This window comes from Conger conger, chromosome 8 (genome assembly GCF_963514075.1).
Source record: "Conger conger chromosome 8, fConCon1.1, whole genome shotgun sequence".
NCBI classification, from domain to species: Eukaryota; Metazoa; Chordata; class Actinopteri; order Anguilliformes; family Congridae; genus Conger; species Conger conger.
Window position 1 is genome coordinate 35,907,262 of NC_083767.1, and position 23,866 is coordinate 35,931,127.

At 41.3% G+C, this 23,866-nt stretch overlaps 1 protein-coding gene across 2 annotated transcripts in view; it reads right to left on the bottom strand.

The window, feature by feature from the left end:
• Positions 1-868: 868 nt before the first annotated feature.
• slc2a9l2 (solute carrier family 2 member 9, like 2) overlaps positions 869-23,866 on the bottom strand; it is a 158,170-nt gene continuing 135,172 nt past the window's right edge. For both annotated transcript variants that reach the window (XM_061251989.1, XM_061251990.1), the window contains 2 exons: positions 20,964-21,091; positions 869-1,316 (listed from right to left, as the gene is read on the bottom strand). In XM_061251989.1, coding sequence (XP_061107973.1) covers positions 1,062-1,316; positions 20,964-21,091 — 383 coding nt within the window. In that variant the 3' untranslated portion in view covers positions 869-1,061. The remainder of the gene's footprint in view (positions 1,317-20,963; positions 21,092-23,866) is intronic.

Below are 23,866 nucleotides of genomic sequence, written 5' to 3' on the forward strand. Positions count from 1 at the left end.
AGAGAAATAGAGAGGGAGAGAGAGAGAGAGAGAGAGAGAGAGAGAGAGAGAGCTGCAGTCAGCTTGGTGTTGCAGTCAGCAAGATCTAAGTCTTACCCACTGGAGCACTCTCTCCCTGACTTTAAATATCTGCTGTTCTTACCTCAGGAGGAAACCTTGCAGCACACATAAACGGAAACACAGTAACAAGGCTTTTGGTAAATTAAAATGTTTTCAATCAGTATTTCTAGGGACACGATTATCTCCTGAAAATACTAACATCCCTTTCAATTAAAATAAGTATAATCAGCTATATCGTCTATCAACTACAATCAGTCCAAGTGATGTTTTTTTCAAATGACACATTCATGCAGCAGAACAGATTTCCACCACTTGGTTAGCTTATTGAGGAGTATGACTGCTTGTCGATTTGGCTTGGGGTCAATTACCATTGGATACAGGGAATGAATAAATTAAATAAATGAGCTCAACACTCTCCATAAAAAATGAGTATTTTTAAATTTGTGAATTTAAATCAATTATCTGAGTGGACTGAATTTTTATAGGCCTATAACTGATCCTGCACCTGTTTTTTTTATTCTTTAAATTAATGCTACATCAATAGTTGCAAACTGGAATTGCATCATGTATGCATTGCAAAATATGTCATATTTGCGTAGTTTGAGGGGTTTGAGATTTAATCCATAATAGAATTTCAATGGAAATAATAATAATAATGCATTTTTCTCATCTCTGCAGTATATATTTGACCTATGCAAATATTATGCTTGTTAGATTGAATGATTTAACATTAATTCTTCACTCTACCCAAGATATCAAAGGAGCTAAATCCACTCAAGTTGAAATCAATTAAAGAGAAGGACAGTGATCGAGTTCATCATTTTATTCAAAAAAGGAGGTCAGACCTATGTGTAAACCCTAGAAAATGTTTTGGAGATTAAACTATTTCATCCATTTCATGGCTTTTGATTTATCCAGTTATATTTTAAATATGTATACAAAAAAAACAAACATTTGTGACGTTATCACTGAAAACACTGACGGCTCCTCTGGTCAGTCTTTTAAAACGAGCTCTCCATTTGAATGATGCCGGCTACTGTTCCATTTGTAGCTTCCTTGCTTCTTGGGGTGACAGACAGCGCCATCTCCATTTCCTTGTCGGGAGTGGTGTCTGAGACTTTGTTGATCTTTGCGAAGGACTCGCTGATCTCCATAAAGGTCTTGTTCTTGGTCTCGGGCAGGATGAAGTAGAGGAACACTGCCCCCAGGGCACAGACCACCAGGAACACCATGAAAGCAAAGGTGTCCAGGGCCTCCTGCATAGACAACAGAACACAGAGAAGGCAAAATCAAACGAGCGCAGAAAGGTATTTGAATCTAAAATAATAGTATATAATAATAATATAGTATTTGACCCAGGTCTGAAGAACAGGCTGGGGCTTATAGATGATGATTCAAACATATCTGATATTTTTGTGCAAATAAATCAAATGGATGAATGCAAATAAATCAAACATGGTTGGCAGTACTGCTTAATCTAATCTTAATCTTAATCTAAGATAGGATTCACTTGGTTACGATGACATTATTTCTACCCAGCCGTCTCCCTGGATGTCCAGCAACATATCTCAGCCTATCATTCTTAGCCCCTCAGTGCATCCAAGTGTGCAAAATCATTTCAAGGTAAGTTACATTACGTAAAACCAAGTGATTCATGTTCACAAGAAGCAGCGGCATTTCTAGAATTTTAAGACATCCGGGGCTTAGCCCTGTAGCTGTCCCCAGACCCCCTGGGAGATTTGTTTTTACATGTTTTTTTTAGATGTAGCTAGTATTTTCAGTTATACTTTTTAAAAAGTATTTTCTAAGAAATAGTCAAGGCATATGGTAGTTGCTGGCTGCTATTACTCGTTACTGTTATTATATGCACACACTTATAGCATTGAAATCCCCAGCAGATATCAAACCCCTAACACTGAATGCATTTGTGCCATGCTTTACCAACAAAGCTGCAGGATTACTACAGTAAGGATCTTTTAAATTATACTTCACCGCCACTACATACTCAGACAATATTACACGATCACATGACTATAATTTATGAATTTGCCAACACAGTTCCTTAGCACGAGAAGCATGCCTAGGACAAAGTTATGATGGAGGTGAATTTACAATAGGACAACAAGCTAAAGCAAGATGAACTTGATTTCAATAAATAGGTCGAAACCACGGCAGGTGAGGGCAAAATAAACCATAATCCCAGCTTCCAAATATATCTAGGCAGGGCGACTGGAAAAACGCCAGACCACCTTTTAATAGGGCAGTGCATTTTGAGTGCGAGTGAAAGAGTGGAGGCGGGGCAGAGGGACTGTATTATGTCTGTAAACAACCTGCGAGAGCGAGCAATTCACTAAACTAGTACACATAAAAAGTAAACCGAACATATCAACTAGTTAGGGTTGCCACTTTTTACAAACCAAAATAAAGGACACCTCCATTGTAGGGGGGTCAGGGGGCATGCTCCCTGGGCAGAAATTAAGGAAAAACAATCCATTTTGTCTGGGTGTTGAAGCTGATTTACAACCCAAAAAGAGAAAAGTGATCTTTAATGGATAGGGCTCCGGACCAACTTTTCCTCTGGTCGCACAATCACAAAATTTACGAAGCATTGCACACATCAGGCTTTTATTTCAGCTGTGCAAGTACACCCCTGTAGTACTACATGTCCACATGCTGCTATCGTTGAATGTAACATTACAACACAGGTAGCTTGTGACTGATATGTAGCAGAGTTTCTCAGGAAAACTACTGTCCAGTATTCTAACACCCCCATCGTATGGCTTCTAACCGCAGCACTGCAAGTTTTCACATACACACACACCTGCTCACTGCCCCATATCTGGAGGTATCTGGGCCATTTCTCACCACTGGGTGAAACGCCCTGTCTTTCGGATTCACGCAGTGACTCTCACTAAATTAATGAATCTAAATTAACCTGCTCTGTAATCCCCTTGTAAAGGTGATATGAGTGGCTTGTTAGATGGGCTTTTTTGGCTCCTCAGCGGTTGCTCTCGTTAGGGCGACTGTGAACATGACCTCAGACTAGTCAGAATGGACTAGGAGCCAAAAGATATGGTCGGAAACCACACACGTGTATTTATGTTCACATATAATGCAAGTATTCTTGAACATAAATAGTAGTAGATGCACAAACGGTGGACAATCCAGAGCATGTATCTAGTAAGAGTCCATCTATGGATACAGAATACAGCACCTCCTCCAAATGTGGTGACAGCCAATTATAACAGATATGGAGCAGAATGTTGCCAATGGCTTAGCTTTATTTTTGAATGGCTAGGCATTCCTGCCATCTGCAGACCCCTCACAACCAATGTGGACATTACCTAGGTGTCCAAATATAAAAACAAACAGTTTACACTTGTACCCAAGCTGTAAGACAGCATCTTTGAGCAGTTGGTACTTCAATGAACACATAAACATGCATACACACACACACAGACATCCATGTACACACACATGCCCTCACACACATACACGCACGTATGCACACACACACTTCTGCAAAAGTTGTTTAACATTCTCCAGTATCTAGAGTCAAAGATAAATCATAGATATAAATCATTAACATTTCATGCCGGCCAAGTTCACAGCCCCCGTCGTCTCACCACCACAACCAGACCCCCCCACCACACGCCTCTACCCCCACCCCCACAAAAGAAAGCAGCGACCTCCTCCATGACATGTGAAGATGATGGATGTTCTTAAACTTCAGGCCGCCCGCGTCTGAGAACGGTTGAAACGGTCAGAATGCAAAGCGTGACCGCTTTGTCACGGAGCCGTCGCCCGCGAGCCCCTTCCCTTATTCTATCAAGTTTCATTTTCTAACAGTGCGATTCCTTAAATCCAACCCTGTCAGATATGCTGATTAGCGAAAAGCCAGGCGAAATCGACAGGGCTACAATCAGTGGAAAAAAAAGGCCACCAGGACCTTCGACATTGACTGAAGCAGCATTCTCTCACAAGAGGACAAAGAATGAGGCAGTCACTCAAAGCCATCGGGAGAAAACTATGTTTCATGTACCAATTGTAATACCTTACCCCATAAGTACACTACATTTAAAAACAAATAAATAACGACAGGAACAGACATCTATGAAAAAAAAGTTCTTTTTTAATCTACGAAAAAAAAAAAAAGTATTTGAAAGCTGACCTTAAACTGTCAATTAAGAAGCTTAGTGCTGGATTATATGAGGACCCAGATTACTGATAGGAGGCTGAAAACCTCAGCTGATCTCTCCCTCAATGTGCCTGATGGAGTCATAATCCGTAGCTGTGGAGAGACGTTATCTGAAATTCATCCATAGTGTTACAGGGCACGTGACCCCCCCCCCCCCGCCGATATGACTCCAAATCTCTACAAGGCTCCATTCCGTACTTCCACACAACTTGCTGATCGTAAAGCCTCATTACGTAGCTCAAACAGTATCTTTGTCTTTTGTCCTTTTGGTAAATGAAAAACCAAGGACCCTCAAAGCCTGGTTCAGCTTCAATAAATATAATAAATAAATTTCTCATAAATAATTCATTAAATAAATCATTAAGCATTGGGTCACAGCTCCTATTTTGCAAACTCCCTTTTTAAATGAATCAATATTTTTGCCATTGTCAACAGGGTTTCTTTTATATGGAGGTGGTTTTGTTTGATTGTCTTTTTAAAATGATTTTTGGCTCCACAGACCTGCTTATCAGCATTGAAAGACCGCAGTAAGGTAACCCCATTGTAACATTGTATCCAGAAGGACACAGGGAAAATTATGTGCACACAACAGCAAAATGGAATTGGGGTGTGCTGGCAAAAGTCCCTGAACCGAGCGACTGAGTGTCCCATTACTGTATGGGTCCCTTGAGGCGACATTAAGCACAGAGGTGAGGGAGAATGAGTTCTCAAACCTGTCAGCAGATGCACAACTCTGATCATGTGACTGTGCAGGTACACCGACTCTGGTCATGTGACAGTGCAGGTACACTGACTCTGGTCATGTGACTGTGCAGGTACACTGACTTTGGTCATGTGAATGTGCAGGTACACTGACTCTGGTCATGTGACTGTGCAGGTACACTGACTTTGGTCATGTGACTGTGCAGGTACACTGACTCTGGTCACGTGACTGTGCAGGTACACTGACTTTGGTCATGTGACTGTGCAGGTAGACTGACTCTGGTCATGTGACTGTGCAGGTACACTGATTCTGGTCATGTGACTGTGCAGGTACACTGACTTTGGTCATGTGACTGTGCAGGTAGACTGACTCTGGTCATGTGACTGTGCAGGTACACTGACTCTGGTCATGTGACTGTGCAGGTAGACTGACTCTGGTCATGTGACTGTGCAGGTACACTGATTCTGGTCATGCAAATCTGCAGGTAAGCTGTAAGAACCTGGAGCCACGTGCCCTGACCACTAGTAAGTCAGTGTTAATTCAGCTGTAACAGAGTTTGTATAGTCCAAATAGGATCAAAATCAGTGTAAATATCAATGTACAATATTGTTGATATTGATCTTAAAGGTCATTGACCCACAATTGAATGAATATACACACATATTTAAGCATATTTGGAATGTGTTTAACGATATATTACAGAAATGCATATGGAAAACATTGAAATAAAATATGTGCAACACTTGACAATACACAGCAAACATAAAAATCTCTGCTTGCAGGCATTGCGATATTTTTCACTTCTGTGAAATGGTGGACACCTGAAACGTCTGCCTCTTCGTAAACTGCCACGTAACCTGTTCCCAAGCAAGTTCTTAAGAGTCTTTCCACCATCTGATACCTGAGCTTTAACGTTTCTAATCAATTAAGTGGTTTCAGGTCACTTTGTTTAAAAAACAAAAATCCAAAAATGTACCATGGTGACTGTCTCTATGCTGCCCACGTGTAATTCAAAACACAGTGCAAATCGGTGACATTCATTTGCTTCGTCCAGAATAAGCTTTGGATAACTGGTGCATGAAAGCGAAAAACCGCTCTGCTCTACCTCTCCACCTATTATACTCTCAGAGAACAGAAGGCAGAAGGAGACCCGGATAATTCCGCGAAGCAGGAAAAGCACAAAATGCGTGTAGCTGCCGTGGAAATAAATAATATATTGAATGAAAAATATCTCCACAAAGGGCTCTGCGAGATTAAGGCAATCCTTCAGCCGGTTTACACTGACCCCACCCCCCACCCCACTCCCACAACCCCCATCCCCCCATTTTCCCTTCATTCTGGGGCTTATCACATGTGACAAATTAAAAGTCTTTGGTCTCTTCAGTGGTGAAAAAAATAAGGAAGACAGACAACCTGTAGTTCAGTGAGCAGAAGAGAGACAGAATGCCTTTGAGTTCTTTGTCTTCTTCTTGAATTTTGACCTACTACTTAATCAAGCTTCACAGTGGCACGTGTTGTCTCCTTTGAAAAAACACGAGGCCTACATATAGCGCACAGGATAGTGAAACCCTGTAGGACTGTGCCAAATCTTTATTGAGAACAACAGACAACACAAACATGCCTCTCAAGGGATCAGTCCATTCAGAAGGACCAGGCAGAACAGTGATGCTTATTGTTAATTAACTGTTCTGTTAACTTTCAAGTTTTTCACAATTTTCCACCCAGGTACAAAGCCCTTTTACAAATGGAAGTGTTGTTTATTTCACAAATGGAAGCATTAGCAAAAGTGATCATGTAAACAGTGACATCGGCACCAACGGCCACCCCTGGTGATCTGCAGGGCTGCCATGACAACCTTCAGCGCAGTTAAAGTATCCGTATCTGTGACCTTAATCCCGTCTTTCAAAATACACTGTATTACAGTCCATGGCGATGAGATTATCGTTCCTGTTGATGCTTATGTCCCTAGCGCTCTTTTTTTATCCTGGGTCGATATGCATTTATGCAGAGACAGGTGTACAGATGACCTCTGGGAAACCCATCCAGCGCAAAATGGCACAAACGGTCTTAATGTTCTGAGCTCAATATCTGTGATTGATTGAGCAGGCGTTACCACTTCAAATAATTGTGTAATGACTGAGAAAAAAGATTAATGCTGGAGTTAATAATAATAATAATAATAATAATAACAACAATAATAATAATATAATTATTTATCATTTAAGTCTGGTTTATACTTGCACTATACTATACTATACACTGTCGCTGCAACCAGTGACATTCAGTTTATACTTCATACATGAAATATATTTTCAATTGAACAGAGACCATCGTCAAAGTCGGGCGACGCTGGAACTATCACAAACATTCTGCGATTTCAGTCGAGTGATGGAGTATATAAAAAGTAAGACTTCATTTGAAATATTCCTTTAAATACCAGCGAAATGATTGCAAATTGCTGAGAAATTTCATAGAAACATTTAAATCTTTTGGTTAAAAGTTTTGGTTTGTAACATTCTTCATTCAGAGAGCTTGCAGAAGAGAGGGAACAGGGTAAATGTGAGGGGGAGGTATAGAAAGAAAAGAGATAGAGGGGGTATGATGGTGAGATGGAGGGGTATATGGTAGACAGAGAAGGTATAAAATGAGATGGGGTATAAGGTAGAGAGAGTGTATAATATGAGAGAAGGGGGTAAAACGTAGAGAAAATATATAATAGGAGATAGGGAGGTATATGGTAGAGAGTAGGGTATAATATGAGAGGGGGGGTATAGGGTAGAGAGTGGGAGTATAATATGAGAGAGGGGGGTATAGGATAAATAGTGGGAGTATAATATGAGAGGGGAGTATAGGATAAATAGTGGGAGTATAATATGAGAGAGATGGTATAGGAGAGAGAGTGGGAGTATAATATGAGAGGGGGGTATAGGATAAATAGTGGGAGTATAATATGAGAGAGATGGTATAGGAGAGAGAGTGGGAGTATAATATGAGAGAGATGGTATAGGAGAGAGAGTGGGAGTATAATATGAGAGAGGGGGGTACAGGAGAGAGAGTGGGAGTATAATATGAGAGAGGATGGTATAGGGTAGAGAGTGGGAGTATAATATGAGAGAGGGGGATATAGGATAAATAGTGGGAGTATAATATGAGAGGCGGTATAGGATAAATAGTGGGAGTATAATATGAGAGAGATGGTATAGGAGAGAGAGTGGGAGTATAATATGAGAGAGATGGTATAGGAGAGAGAGTGGGAGTATAATATGAGAGAGGGGGGTATAGGAGAGAGAGTGGGAGTATAATATGAGAGAGGATGGTATAGGGTAGAGAGTGGGAGTATAATATGAGAGACGGGTGAAGGATATGGGGTGTTGCCGTGTCGCGGTACACAGTGGTCTGGCCTGTGACAGTGCTGGTTCCAGCAGGCCCCAGGAGCTGGATGACTCAGTGTGAGACACTGGCCTGCCTGGGCCGTCTTCCCCCAGGGCCGGCCGGCGCCTGTCTATTTATGTCTCTCCACCGCTAAAAATACCCCCCCACCCCACCCAACCCCCTCTTTCTCTTCCACTCTTTCATCTCTCTCCCTTTCTCTTTCTTCCCCTCTCCTCTCTGCGTCATATCAATCCCTTCTCTCTCAGTCTTCCTATCATGGCCTCTGTCATTCTCTTTACTGCAGTTTTCCGTAGGGCTGTGCACAGACGACACGATCTGCATCTAAATGTGCTCATCTAGCAGAATTGTTGGGTTACAGTGGGACTGTCGATTGCGATCGAGGCTTTTCATCTTGCACTGTTATTCCATGCAGATAATTTGGTGTCTATAGATTTTGTCATATCTAAAGTTCAAAAATTATATTTGGAAGATATTCTGAAATGAGAAGAGATGAGTAAGCATTAAAAATACATTTTAATGCCTTTTTGACAAACACAACCATGCAGAGCACTTCAGGGATCTCCTTGCCAGACTGCTGCTGTTCACGCCACTGCGCGCCCAGAGACTACGAATACTAGTGAATACGCAAGCACATACAAACAAATGTTTGTATGTGTGTGTGTGTGTGTGTGTGTGTGTGTGCGCGTCTGTGTGTATGTGCAAGTGTACATGCACATACACTCACACAAACACACATACACGCACACGCACACAAATGCGCGCACACACACATGCACACACACACACACGCTATGTCTTTTCTGCTTTCTAGACTTCAGGATGAAGAGAAAGCTATGGGTCTAAGAAGTGTTGGCCTGTCTCATTCCTGGCACAGCATGCTGCTGGAGCCATTGAAAAGCACTCAAGTATCATCAACACGAAAAAAACTAAACGAAAGTAAGAAAAAACATTAATAACAGGTCACCTCCTCCAGTGCTGCAGCTCTAAGTGCTAGAAAGAAGAAAAAAAAAAAAAAAAAACTTGCAACAAACACACCACAATTCCTCTCACAACCGGCAGAGCCTACAGCAAACTTTTTGAGGATATACTTGCGGTTACAGCCGCTGATTGACTTGAAGTATCACCTTTGGTCAATATTTGCCTGCTGTTAAGTGGAAGAGGGCATGTCAAGTATTTGGCAGAATGCCTGCTCCTTTGTACTGACATGTTTGAGATGTTGTGGCTGGGGACCTGTTCTCTCAGCAGTGCTCAAACTTCGGAGACTTATTTGAATGACTTTGATGTCAGTCTGTTTGTCACTCTTGAGTAGACCTTTGAGTCTGCTGAGAAGCCAAACAGAGTCAGTTCTAAAAGTGCCCTCATCATTACACTTGTGCAGAGCCCTGTGTCACCAGCCTGCCAGATCCCTCTCCTGCATCCCATTATAGCTTTGCAGCACCACACGTACAGTATATACTTTTACAATACTATACATAGTATATTCTGTACATCGGTATATACTGACATGCCCACACACAGTACATACAGTAGAAGTTGGAAGTTTACAAACACCTTAGCCAAATCCATTTCAACTCAAAATTCCTGACATTTAATCCGAGTAAAAATTCCCTGTCTAAGGTCAGTTAGGATCATAACTTTATTTTAAGAATGTGAAATGTCAGAATAATAGTTGAGAGAATTATTTATTTCAGCTTTTCTTTCTTTCATCCCATTCCCAGTGGCTCAGAAGATTACATACACTAGTATTTGCTACATTACCTTTAAATTGTTTAACTTGGGTCAAATGTTTTGGGTAGCCTTCCACAAGCTTCTCACAAGAAGTAGCTGGAATTTTAGCCCATTCTTCCTGACAGAACTGGTGTAACTGAGTCAGGTTTGTAGGCCTTCTTGCTCGCACACACTTTTTCAGTTCTGCCCACATGTTTTCGATTGGATTGAGGTCAGCATTTTGTGAAGGCCACTCCAATACCTTGACCTTGTTGTCCTTAAAGCATTTTGCCACAACTTTGGGTAAAGTGTGCTTTGCGTCATTGTCCATTTGGAATAGTCATGTCCGTCCAAGCTTTTCTGGCTGATGCCTTCATTTGTTGCGTCGATATTTCCACATATTCTCATGATGCCATCTATAAATGCACCAGACCCTCCTGCAGCAAAGCACCATCACAACATGATGCTGCCACTCCATGCTTCACGGTTGGGATGGTGTTCCTTAGCTTGCAAGCCTAACCCTTTCCTCCAAACATAACAATGGTCATTATAGCCATTATAGGCTACCCTATGGCCATTTTTGTTTTATCAGACCAGAGGACATTTCTCCAAAAAGTAAGATCTTTCTCCCCATATGCAGTTGCAAACTGTCGTCTGGCTTTTTTATGGCAGTTTTGGAGCAGTGGCTTCTTCCTTGCTGAGAGTCAGGACTGGTGGACAGAAGGACCAAGTGCAGACTCAGGGATGAGTAAAAAATGGCAGGCATTAATAATAACAGGCAGAAATTCTGCCACAATTCAGTCAATCCTAAAACAGGGCAACGGTACAGAAACAGAATCCAAGAAAGACAATCCAAAAAACCAGGCGAGGTCGATATCCCAGATATCCCAACGAACAGAGACAGAGACAGGTGAACAGGACGGGGAAACCAGAGGCTAGACCAGAACAGCGTGAGCATAACACAATGACAAAAGCTGACAAACCAACCAAGAACAGAACAAACAGGCAGGTATAAATACACTGACAAATGAACTAAAGATGAACAGGTGTGAGTGCCTGGGACCAGTTAATGAGACACAGGAGAGACAAATGACAGGAAGGAAGTACATATAAGGAGTGGATGGCAGAGACACATAATAGAGAGGAAAAACATGGACCATAGTGAGCACACAGAAAAACACACAGAACATAGGGAAATTAGGAAAAAAGGGCACAGACATGACAGCTGAGCAGCAAGTTATGTCGATATAGGACTCGTTTGACTGTGGATATAGATACTTTTGTATCTGTTCCCTCCAGCACCTTCTCAAGGTCCTTTGCTGTTGTTCCGGGATTGATTTGCACTTTTCGCACCAAATCATGTTCATCTCTATGACACGTCTCCTTCCTGAGCGGTATGATGGCTGCGTGGTCCCATGGTGTTTATACTTGCGTACTGCTGTTTGTACAGACAGACGTGGTACCTTCAGGCATTTGTAAATTGATCCCAAGGATTGTGTGGGCCCACATTTTGTTTTCTGAGGTCTTCGCTGATTTATTTTGATTTTCCCATGATGTCAAGCAAAGAGGCACTAAGTGTGAAGGTAGGCCTTAAAATACATCCACAGGTATACCTCCCATTGACTCAAATAATGTCACTTAGGCTATCAGAAGTTTCTAAAGCCATGACATCATTTTCTGGAATTTTCCAAGCTGTCTAAAGGCACAGTCAACTTAGTTTATGTAAACTTCTAAGCCACTGGAATTGTGATATAGTGAATTAAAAGTGAAATAATCTGCCTGTAAACAATTCTCAGAAAAATTACTTGCGTCATGCACAAAGTAGATGCCCTAATGACTTGCTAACACTATAGTTTGCTAACATAAAATCTGTGGAGTGATTAAAAATGTGTTTTAATGACTACAACCTAAGTGTATGTAAACTTCCAACTTCAACTGCACATACATACACGCATGTCCAAATACATCCATACATACAAGCATACAGTACATACAGCGCATATATGCATGCATGTACATATATACATACATAAGTACACATATCTGATTAATCTTATTCACTTTGTTGGAAGAGGTCAGAAACAGGGATGTGCCTAAAATGACCAAGCAGTGTGAATGAGACACTGCTTGGTCAGATTATAATGAGGGGATGAGGTGTGTGTGTGTGTGTGTGTGTGTGTGTATGTGTGTGTGCGTGCCTGCACGCATATGAGTGTGTGTGAAAAGGGGACTGGCTGTTGTCCTGAGCGCAGAACACTTCTTGGTAGGGGAGTTCACCTGCTCCACTGCTAGATGTGAAATGCAATGTTCAGCCACATACCAGGAGTGCAGCAGCAACTGTGAGGACATTTTATGCTAGAAATACTGACTGGTCTGTCCTTTCCATTCACATCCAAAGCCTTGACCCAGCTTATCCACATGATCGCTCTACTAGTTCTGCAGTTGTGATGACGGTCATGTCATGTATATGGATGCATTATGTAGCGTTTAGCATAAGACCACCCATAACATGCTGTCAAACATAGCTTGTTGAAATTATGCTCCATCATACTGCATTTTCACATTGTGATGCTGGTTAATTTATTATTTTCCTGGTGCTGTGACCACCATGTCCTTGGTAAACAACTCACTGCACTCTATACCCCTCAAAAATGCAATCTTGGGATTGCAAAAATGGCTATACAACTCATGTGTAATACATTATTAATTATACACAGTGCCCAGTGCAGAGCTTATAGAAAGCTTAACTGAAAAATATACAGCACTGCAGAGGTTGGTCCTGAATCCAAAATGAAAAATACAAATTCTGAACTCAGAGGCTGAGATTAAAGGCTTGTAACAGGGCAGCACTTCTTTTCATTTCCCTGCTTATGCTGTCCTTTATTCTTTTATTAACATATATTTAAATTAGGCGTCTCCAATCCCACCCAAATTTGGATGTCTGATTTGCAAACTTTGTTCAGGCATGCTCATCCACGCCCCCTGAAGACATCCCCCGAAAGGAGAGTGAAGTCAACTTGCAGCGCTCGTTCGAAACGCGCAGTGCCAGCCAGCTGTTTGTTTGCACACCGCAGCCACAAGTAGGAGGAGACCCACTCATACATGTGTATGGAGAGCAGGCCACAGGGGCCCAGATGGTCAACAGAGGTCGCTTAAGCGATGACTATTGCTATACCCACTGTCTGAATCCATCCCATATATCCCTTGAGCGATGCAACACCAATTGTGTGTTGCCCCTGAAGGGCTGATGGCCACTGTCCGGAATGGTTGGATTTGATTTGCCCGCTCATGCGCTGGAAGCGCCACTTTAACTGAGTGAGCTAATCAACAGCCTGCTGTCCTCATATTCATGTGTGACTGAACGCATGTTTGAGTTGACATCAGTGAGAATTTGATTGGGAGATCTTGAACTTGCCTCGATATTGATATATATATTTTTTTCAGATTTACAAATCACTTTCAGTTTCAAGAATAAGTGGGATGATAGAGAAGCACTTCAAGAATTTGACTCCCCATGGTTTTTGTGGTCTCCTGTTAAAAAGTTGTTGCCGCTAAGTGGAGTTACATATTTCCTTTATTCTGTCTCCAGGACCAGGAAAGAAGATTGCTGTTCTATAAATAGACTATACAGTAGGTAGCAAACTGGGAGCTCCTGTGTGGATATAACAGCATCTCCTTACTGCATAAACTGGAGCTCTGGGCTGGCAGGATATCAAGTGCTAGGAACTACTGTAGCAGGCCAGGCTGATGCAGGCTGATGCAGGCTAATCACACAGCACAGTTTCATCACACAGCACAGGCTAATCACACAGCACAGACCGATCACATTCTAATGACACAGCAAAGTCTAATGACACAGCATAGCCTAATCACACAGCACAGGTTAATCACACAGCACAGTCTCATCACACAGCACAGGCTAAAGATGCAGCACAGTCTCATCACACAGCACAGGCTAAAGATACAGCACAGCTTAATCACACCGCACATTCTAATCACACAGCACAGGCTAATCACACAGCACAGGCTGGTTATACCTCCATCAGCAGGACTCTGTCCCACCCCAGGCCTTTGTAATCAGACCTACCCCCTGCCCATGCCACAGCACGAGCCTGTTCCTCAATCACCAGGGAGCAATGGCGACATTTAAGTAATCAATCACCTGGAGAGAAAGTGGAGCTGCTGAACGTACACGTGGTCGAGAACGACCCGCTGCCATCCCTAAATTGATCGTTGCCCTCCACCTGCCTTCATTTTCTTTGCCGTTACGGACAGGCGGGCCAGATGGAGGGAAGAGATGCCTTCCCTCCAGTGCGGTAATCTCACATTGTTCTTCTTCATGTGACATTACTGTATTTTTATGACAAGATGAAAGAACAAGAAATGGATTCTCTGCTGAAAAAAAACAAAAAAACAGCTCAAGCTATGTATTGAAATGGTTGGTAGCTTTTTGACCAGTTCAGACCAGCTCCTTGTTTGAGCATGTCTGAACACACAACGCGTCAAAACTCTAAGTGGATAGGCTACAGCAGCTGAAGACCAATAAGTCTAAAAATAAACATTCTCCTAAACATCAGAATGGGCAGAAATGTCATCTAAGTGACTTTAACCTTGGAATGATTGTTGCTGCCGGACAAGGTTATTTTGAATATCTCAGAAAATGTGAAAATTATCGTAATGCTGGGACACAACAGTCTATAGTTTACAGAGAATACAATGGTAAATAACGTCTGTTTGACAAAATTCTATGTTTTTTTTTCCACAACCAATTTTACACATGGTTGGACATCTCAAACCACAGTCAATACAGTCAATAAATTAGGAGTCTACTGGGGTCTGAATGACATTGATATGTGACAAAAGCTTGTGTTAGGATCACCCATGATAAGAAGCTTAGTTACACTCAAAGGGAATCAGTCAGAAGTAAAGAGATACAAATACAGAACTGAGAGAGTATTTGGTGTTTTAGTTTTTTTAGTGCATTTTCTAAAACCCCTCTAATGGGACAATATTGAACTATAGTGCATCAAAAAACACAACTAACAACAAATGGACAAGCACAGACAACCCCCACAAGCAACAAGGCAAAGAGAGAAAGGGAAAGAAAAAAATTCCGATATTCTTTTCATGGAAAGGATCATGGAAAATGGAAAGGCAATATATGACATAAATATAACGATACATTCATATTTAAAGGAAAAAAATCTCTATCTGCGGATACAAGACTGACATTCTAAAAGGAAATGTGCAATCAGTGTAGGGTCCCTATTTTCAACCACACATTTCTACAGAGGAAACACTGTCGATCAATCAAGTCCATGCACCTTTGCCTTAACTCATTATGGGAGGACAAGCAATCTTAAAAAGACTGCCTTCGATATAACCCCCATAACTGCATGCCATTTGTAAGAAAGGACAAAGTGTACTATTCTCAAATGTCTCCTTGCTCATACTAAACTTACATAAGTCAAACTCATTGTCAAAATGTCAGCATTTCATGATCAAAAAGTTTCTCACTTCTTCTAACTTCACCATGCTACATTGTGGTAATCACAATGGCTCAGTTTCTTTATGAAAGGTTTTGGACTAGAGTAACTTTTTTCTTTGCTGGACAGTCATATTATACATATAACAGGATGCTGCTAGGCCAAAATGCTACTGATTGCTTATTAACAGACACCTAGTGGTCTGGAAATACCACACTTGTTCCAAGATAACTGCATCGGCTGCCTGTTGAACAGCGTAACGATTACGAAGATACCAATCACTACATATACAGTATGTACTTTAATGGGAAGTGTTGTAGAATTGTTAGTATCTTATATGGCAATGTGATTCTTGTTTTCAGACGACCCCTGAATAGTGCATATTGATTTGCTCAATGTACTGCACATTACGTTAGAATACCCACAGGAGACTAGTGTGGTGTATATGGCAGAATGGACAGGGGACTACAGAACAGTCTATGTTGAAATGCACATGAGATCTAAAATGCATGTCTCATTAAAAAAACCACCCTCTTAAACCACCTGCTGTCGTGCCAAATACAAAATTGGTTGGAGCTTGAAGTCACGCTTCAGTGTAGTACTTGTAGGCCAAATAGTACGAAATTGGTCGGTGCTAGTCGGTACTGGAACTCCCAGGCCCAACTGTCTTTGTGTTCTGTCTTCCGGATCCACAGTCCGAGGGAAATGTGGAAAGTCTATAGGAATTCTTTATTCAAATGCCTCTCAACCAGTGACTCATGCCTTTCATGAATTTGCAGAGGCGTTTTTAAACTTTACACCAAAGGATTCCTCTGCTCTCTAATGGATCAGTGCTGTTCTAGTCCTCTGCTTTGATATGCGGGGATTGGGAACCTAACAGTGCATGTGAGGGAGCTGAACTCTACCGCATCATAGGGACCTGATACAGGAACTGGCCTACAGTAAATGGTGGAGTCACTTTTTATTGAATCATAAAAGGTGCTGGACTTGCAAATAATATCTGGATCCGTAACCAAAGCACATATGCGTCTCTGTGAATCACTGAGGTCAGAACAAGGTCACACACGACACAAACTGTACACACACACACTCACACACATATACACACACACACACACACACACACACATGCACAGACACGCATACGCATGCACAGGCAGTCGCACACACACATACGTACATACCCACACACGTACACACACACACATATATGCACACATATGCGTGAACACTTACACACATGCACACACATACACCCCTTAATAATAAATACATGTATATGGGCATACATGCACTCACATGCACACCTACACACCTACATATTCAGGTTTGCCCTAATGTGTATTTTTGCCCCTACTGTATATTGTGAAGTATTGGTAGCATCTTTATTAAATGTTTTATTTCACAATATATTTTCAGCACGTTCCAGTCCTGTAAGGGACTGACTCCTGGGCTTTTGTGTTTGAGAGCATGCTTTTTAACCGGATTCCACTGAGCCTCTGGGGAAGTCCCAAAGCCAGCTTTTTCCTGAGGATCCTTGTTGGGGTTCCACCTCATTTACCAACAGAACGAGCATGGAAGAGCCCAAGGATCCGGACACCAATGTCAATCACCCTGCTTGTTAGTGACCGGCTGCCATTATGCCAGGACTTCAGCCTTGTGTAGCGGTGCGCACTGGGCTTAGCGACATCAGCGGGACACCGACACTTGGCTTTGCCGTGCCAGCAAATGGAGGTGCTACAGCCATTAGCATGCAGCTAGTGAGCTGGGAATCTCCTCATCATTATTTCCTAAGGTGGAGATTTGCCTCTGCCAGTCAAATAGGCGACACCCAGAATGGGGAAACAACTAATATAACTAATATAAAACAGTGTCAGGCTGAACAGGAAATATTCATGATCCATCCATCCACCCATTATCTTAACCCGCTTATCCTGAACGGGGTCGCAGGGATATTCATGATTCATACTACAAATCAAGAACGTGTATTACAAATTAAAATGGTGGTGGGTAAGAAGTGGGTAAAGATCTTACATGGTAGACAGTGCAAAGAAGGTTCATCTGTGAGAGACTGCCGGCCTAGGTGGCAGGTATCGAAGCAATTTCCCAGGGTGGCATGTGCAGGCCTGTGGGTAATGAATGGTTAACCCAAAGAGTATGGATGTGGGGAAGAAAGGCAGGACACCCATGTCCTTGGCTGGCGATTGATCTGTGTCACCTTGCTTTTCTCCCCTGCTGGGCTGGGGCCCTCATTATTTCATGGGCAGAGGGGCTTTCTGGCAGGATGAAAACAGCCCACAGACCTTCCTTTCAGAGATACAGCCTCAAAACACAAAGGCGGTCACCCGTCATCTTTTCTTTCCCTCTCTCCCTTTCTCGCTCCCACTCTACCCGTCTCTACTCGCCCCTTCCTAATCCTTTCTTCTCAAGCTTTTATAGGGAACCTACAACTTCACAAGGCAATTACAGGAGAGTGGAGCACTGCAGAAAAGTCAGTCTTAACAAGTGTTTTAATGAGATCTGAAACATTTTTTTCTCAAGTAGAAAACATTAGCTTGTGTTAAGTTAAATTTTGCTTGTCAAGAGATATTGTGTTACCCCATTGGCAAAACTTTAAATGAGCCAAACTGTCTCATCTGATTGGGAAACTCTTTGTCTTATTTAGCATAAAAGTATAATATTATAAGTCAAAATATACAACAAAAGTACTTGAATGACTTATTTTTGTGATTTTTTCAATGTTCAGGCAACTTTAGGTGGTCCATAACAATGTGAACCAGATATGGGTCATGTTACCAGCGGTCATCTCTCCCATACCATTCCCCAGGGCTCAAATGTGCCTGCTCCCCTATCACACCCCTCTGCTCTACACCACACCCCTCTGTTCTATACCACACCCCTCTGCTCTACACCACACCCCTCTGCTGTACACTACACCCCTCTGCTCCAAACCACACCCCTCTGCTCTACACCACACCCCTCTGCTCTACACCACACCCCTCTGTCCTACACCACACCCCTCTGTTCTATACCACACCCCTCTGCTCTACACCACACCCCTCTGTTCTACACCACACCCCTCTGCTCTACATCATCAGGGCTCTTAATGCTGCCAAAAATACCCCTCTCTTCCCACACATTCCTTATTCAGTCCCTGTATAGCTACCCTGCTCCAGATCTAGCACATCGCTGAGGGGGCTCATTTCCATAAATTAAAAGTGCATGAAAAAGTCAATATACAGTACTGTATATCCCTAAGCTACTGCTACACTGCAGTTAATTGTCTAATGACTTGTGGTCCCCTAAAAACGAGGAACTACGTATAAAAAAAAAAATAATATGGATGAAAATACCCTCAAATAAAATAATCTGTCCAAATATTCACAGACTGCACTGTGTATGTTGACTGACTGTTCGATAAAAATAAGGAGTTTTTATAAAAGAAACGCCTTGAGAAATGAAAATACGTTTTCGGGTTTGGCTCTACCAGCTGATCCAGCGACTGATGGGAAGAGAAGGCGTTGTGCTTGTTTCTAAAGGTGTGATGATGGCGATGATGTTGATGTTGATGATAAGCTGCCACTGATAAAAACTGACAGGGACGTCATTCACACCTGCAGACGCAGGGCACCGTCGGGAACCTTACCCAGCGAGACGCGTCTTCCACCATCTTCCGGCTGGCGCTGAGACAACAATCAAGTGTAACCGGCTGTAATTAACGACCGGGGCCATCTACTGAGAACAAAATGGTACCACTTTTTTTCCCGGTTTTGTGTCAAAATGCATTTTTTTTAAGAAATACCTCCCGAGACAATATGCTACAAAAACCACTGGGAGGAAACGTCTTACTTTCAATAAAAAAGTAGGAAATATGCAAATGTGCAAACAGAAAAACATAGCAAATGTGTTTTAATTATAACAGCGAGAATACAAGTGTGGCATAAAGCATTTGCCTGGAGTGCCCTCTCCTACGTTTATAGGAATTCAGGAGTGCTTGTGAGATTTCCGAGCTGTTCAAGAGTAGCTCAGCAGGAGGTCATGGTGGCAGGATGAAGTTAAAGAAAGTTGCAGACGCATGTAGGTGTAAAACGATGTAGGGGTACTGACCCCACGCACGGCGTTATTTCTTTTGACATTTGCACAGTTATTTTTGGGTAAAATAAATATTCCAGTGTCTGAGAGTAATGTGGATCAGGTCCAGAGTAAATAGTACATGCATTATTAAAATCAGTTGCATTTTAATATTTATGGGGTTTTTGAGCATTCATTTAATAAGTGTGCTGCCATTCCACAGTGTGGACACAAAGATAAAAAAGGAAGATGCAAATATTTAAATTACTATATTTGTTGATGCCAGAAATGTCATTTAGCTAGTCTCTTATTTATGTATTTATATATCTGATGTCAATGCATAGTTTTCAGAAACTTTTATATTTGCGTCCTTTTTTTATTAGGTAAGCAAATATAACTTTGAAGTGTTTTTTTACTTGGTGAGGGGGTTTTATACTTTCTTTTATACTTAGTTCCTTAGTACATTTCACTGAATTTCTATGTACATCAGCCCTGATTTTTTTCACCCGCTGGTACAGTAGCATTAAAATAACAATGGAATGGAATCAAATAAACTGCCTATTACTGAAGGTGTGCAGGGATCAAAGCCATAGCACTGAGGATACTTTAAGGACATGGGGTTCAAAGGTAGGTGGAAACCCCATACTATATGGAGAAATGAGAGCACCAGTTGATTAAACAGAGTCTGGTGTCTGATTCTGCTTGTAATTGCCAGGTTCTAACTGTCAAAGAAGGAAAATCGGCAGTATGAATTTGGGGAGAAAAAAAGAAAAGGTGAAAACATTGAGCTGAGGTGAAATGAAAAAAAGGTAGCTGATGAAAAGATGCTAATGAATGGACAATTGAAAGCTATGCTTCTTAACCATCCTATTATGTTTAGGGTCTATTTAACCCCATTTGTGTCCTTAAAAATCAGTTAACCTTGTTTCATATTGATACGGTATGATTTAAAAAATATAAAACCGTTTATTTTTTATCTCAGATTTCTTTGCGGATGATTCAGGTACCTCAGGCTCTAAAATGAGATGTTTCCCACATATTTCTCATATTTATGGATAAAAGGCTAGTCATTTTGGAAACAATAAGAAGGCGATAACCAAAGTGTCGACAACCACTCTGTACAACAGTTCAACTCAATTTTAGTTTGCAGTAATCTGCCCTCCTAGTCATCAATCAATCACATTTTCTGCCAGTAATTTGACTAACTGATCATCAATATGACCAGATTGGACTAAATTCATAAGAGGGTCCACAAATGAGTGACGATATTCTCTCCTATTCTTACTTACACAGACAACCACACACACGCACGCATGCACGTACGCATGCAGACACACACACAAACCTGGATGAAAGGGAACAGGAGCCCCACAGCGAAGTTAGCGAGCCAGTTGATGGTCCCAGCGATCATAAAAGCAGCCGGTCGAAATGATTGTTCAAACAGCTCTCCTGTCAGGATGAATGGAATCCCACCTGCATATGAAAACAGACACCACACGCCACATCAGTACTGGACTTGACATAATCAAATATACCGTCACTACACTGGGAACACCATCATGCTGATAGCAATGCAAATACTCCAACTATTCTTCAAAATTGTAGAATTATGCTAACAATGCCAGCAATCATGGAAAGGTGAAAATGGCAGGTAGGCAAATAATACAATCAACCATGCTTGTAATGCTAACAATCAAGATTGAAAAGATAGGGAAATGCTGGTGATCATGCACCATGCTATGCTAGCAAGCGTGCCAATAATATGATGTGTCTAATAAGCAGCAAAAGCCTGCACTGTTAGGTTGATCAGACTGCAGGGATGCGACTTTCATAAAAGCAGAGTTGTGCAGCACTGCACTTTCTAAAGCAAGGATTATGAACTGTGGCCCTCAAATCCAGCCCTGGTTTTCTTTTCTCCCTGGTAATTAGTGCTGCTGATTGGTCAGACTGTCTTCACACCTGACTCCCAGGTAAAGGGAGGGTGGAAAACCAGGAGTCCTCGGTCCTCGAGGACCATGAGATGCTGATCCCTGTTCTAAATGCAAGCAGCCAACAAATAATTTTCAGCATGAGTCACATAATCTCAAGAGCCCTATTTTACTGAAACCTAGACATCCAATGAAAAAAAAAACAATATTTTTGAAAATACTTTTCCTTCAATGTGTTTATTTTTTTGGAAATATTTTTTGTTGATGGGTCTCTCAGGATGATAAATATGCTTATATAACTACACACCATTTGCAGTAGAAAATATTTTGAATTTCAATGGGAAAGGCGGATGGATGGACTTGTGGAAAGTGGAAGATACAGTAAATGAGAAGCAAGCTGTTTTATCATTCCCTACAGCACAGGGACTTAATGGGTCGATTAGCTTCCCTTTGTGAGCTGGAGGGATCGACGTGAGCTGGACACAATCACTATTCCTTAATTTTATCCATTGGGCATACGTGGCTATATCTGACACACTTTCAATATCTTCTGACATGGATATATACATAGTCATATGTACCTGTACAGTGAGGTGCAAAAATGTGGGTACCCCTAGTAGTCTGTTACAATTAATCTGTACTTGATTGAAAGCAAACATTCATTCTAAAGGGTATAGAGTACATGAGACCTTTCTGCAAATTTTCCAGCAAGATTGCTTTTTATTTTCATTTTTTACTGTTTATAAATCATAAAAAACCTTTGGGAATCCTTTTGGATTATTCTTTGTTACTTTTTAAGAAGATTATTACCAAGGCCCAGACCCAGGTGATTTACTTGCTGGGTCAGGCGAGTATAATTCCAGGGCTGAACTTTTTTAATTTTTTAATTTTTTATTTATTAAAGTATCCAACTGCAGTGGCTGTTCTGTCTGATGTTAACAGAAACAGTTGTCCAAGGATTTCAAATGTAGCTGGTTGATTTCCACAAATGAATTCTCACAACGTTTGAAACAACCTATTTCCACTATCAGAAAATGGAAGAGAATGGAACAGTTGAAGTCAAGGCCAGGTCTGGAAGACCAATACAGATTTCAGATATAATGGCCCGAGACCTGGTGAGAAATTCTCAGTTGAACCCACACATCACTGCCTTACCAACAGAAAATAAAGTGTCTAAAGTATGCAAAAGAAAACATTGAGAGGCCTGAAGCCTTTTGGAACAATGTGCTTTGGACTGACAAAACCAAAATAGAACTTTTTGGCCAGTGCCAACAAAGGTAAGTTTGGAGAAAAAAGGGTGAAGCCTTTGTAGAGAAGAACACATTGCCAACTGTTAAGCATGGAGGTGGATCCATTATGCTTTGGGACTGTGTGGCAGGCACACAGTGGCACAGGAAATATTGTGCGAGTGGAAGGAAGAATGGATTCCACCAAATATCAAGAAATTCTTGAGGCTAATATTTGAAGGTCGGTCCAGATATTAAAGTTGAAGAGAGGTTGGGCATTCCAGCAAGACAATGATCCAAAGCATACCTCGAAATCAACCATGAAGTACTTCCAAAAAAGACAGATGAAGATTTTGGAATGGTCAACACGGTCTCCAGACTTGAATATTATTTAAAATCTGTGGAGAGTTCTCAAACATTCTGTACATGCAAGCAGGCTGAAGAATATTTCTGAGCTAGAGGTGTTCTGCCAGGAAGAATGGGGAAAAAATCCAAAAGCGAGAATTGAAAGACTTCTACAGGAAGTGTTTACAAGCTGTAACATTTTCTTGAGGAGTTGTTACAAAGTACTAACTGATAGGGTTCCCAAACTTTTTCCTTTTTCCTTTTTTTTTCTTATTTTGTAACTGTAAATTTTTAAAATAAAAAGTAATTTTGTTTAACTTTGTACCATTTAGAAGTCAGGTTCACTCCTCCTGTTCACTTATTAATTGTATTAATTATTGATATTAATTGTAAAAGGCTTTATGACCAGGGGCAGAGTACTCTTGACCTTTTTGAATTACTACCCTTCATTTTATCATTTATTTTTCACAAGAGAATAAAAACTGGGTCTCCCATTACTGGAGAATGCAAGGATTCTTGAGAAAAAAAAAAGCAGAACTTGAAAATAAATTTTAGAAAATAAAGTTTTCAGAGATGCAAGCATAGTCAATTAAAAATAGTAAAATGTATCCTGATATTTCCAAGTGCACGAACAATAATACCTTCACATTATCTGAAATTTTGAGAAGAATATTGAGGAAAGAGAGCTAATAATAGAAGATCCAGCAAGAGAGTCAGATTGTCTCTGGGCAAATTGGTTGAAATAAAGT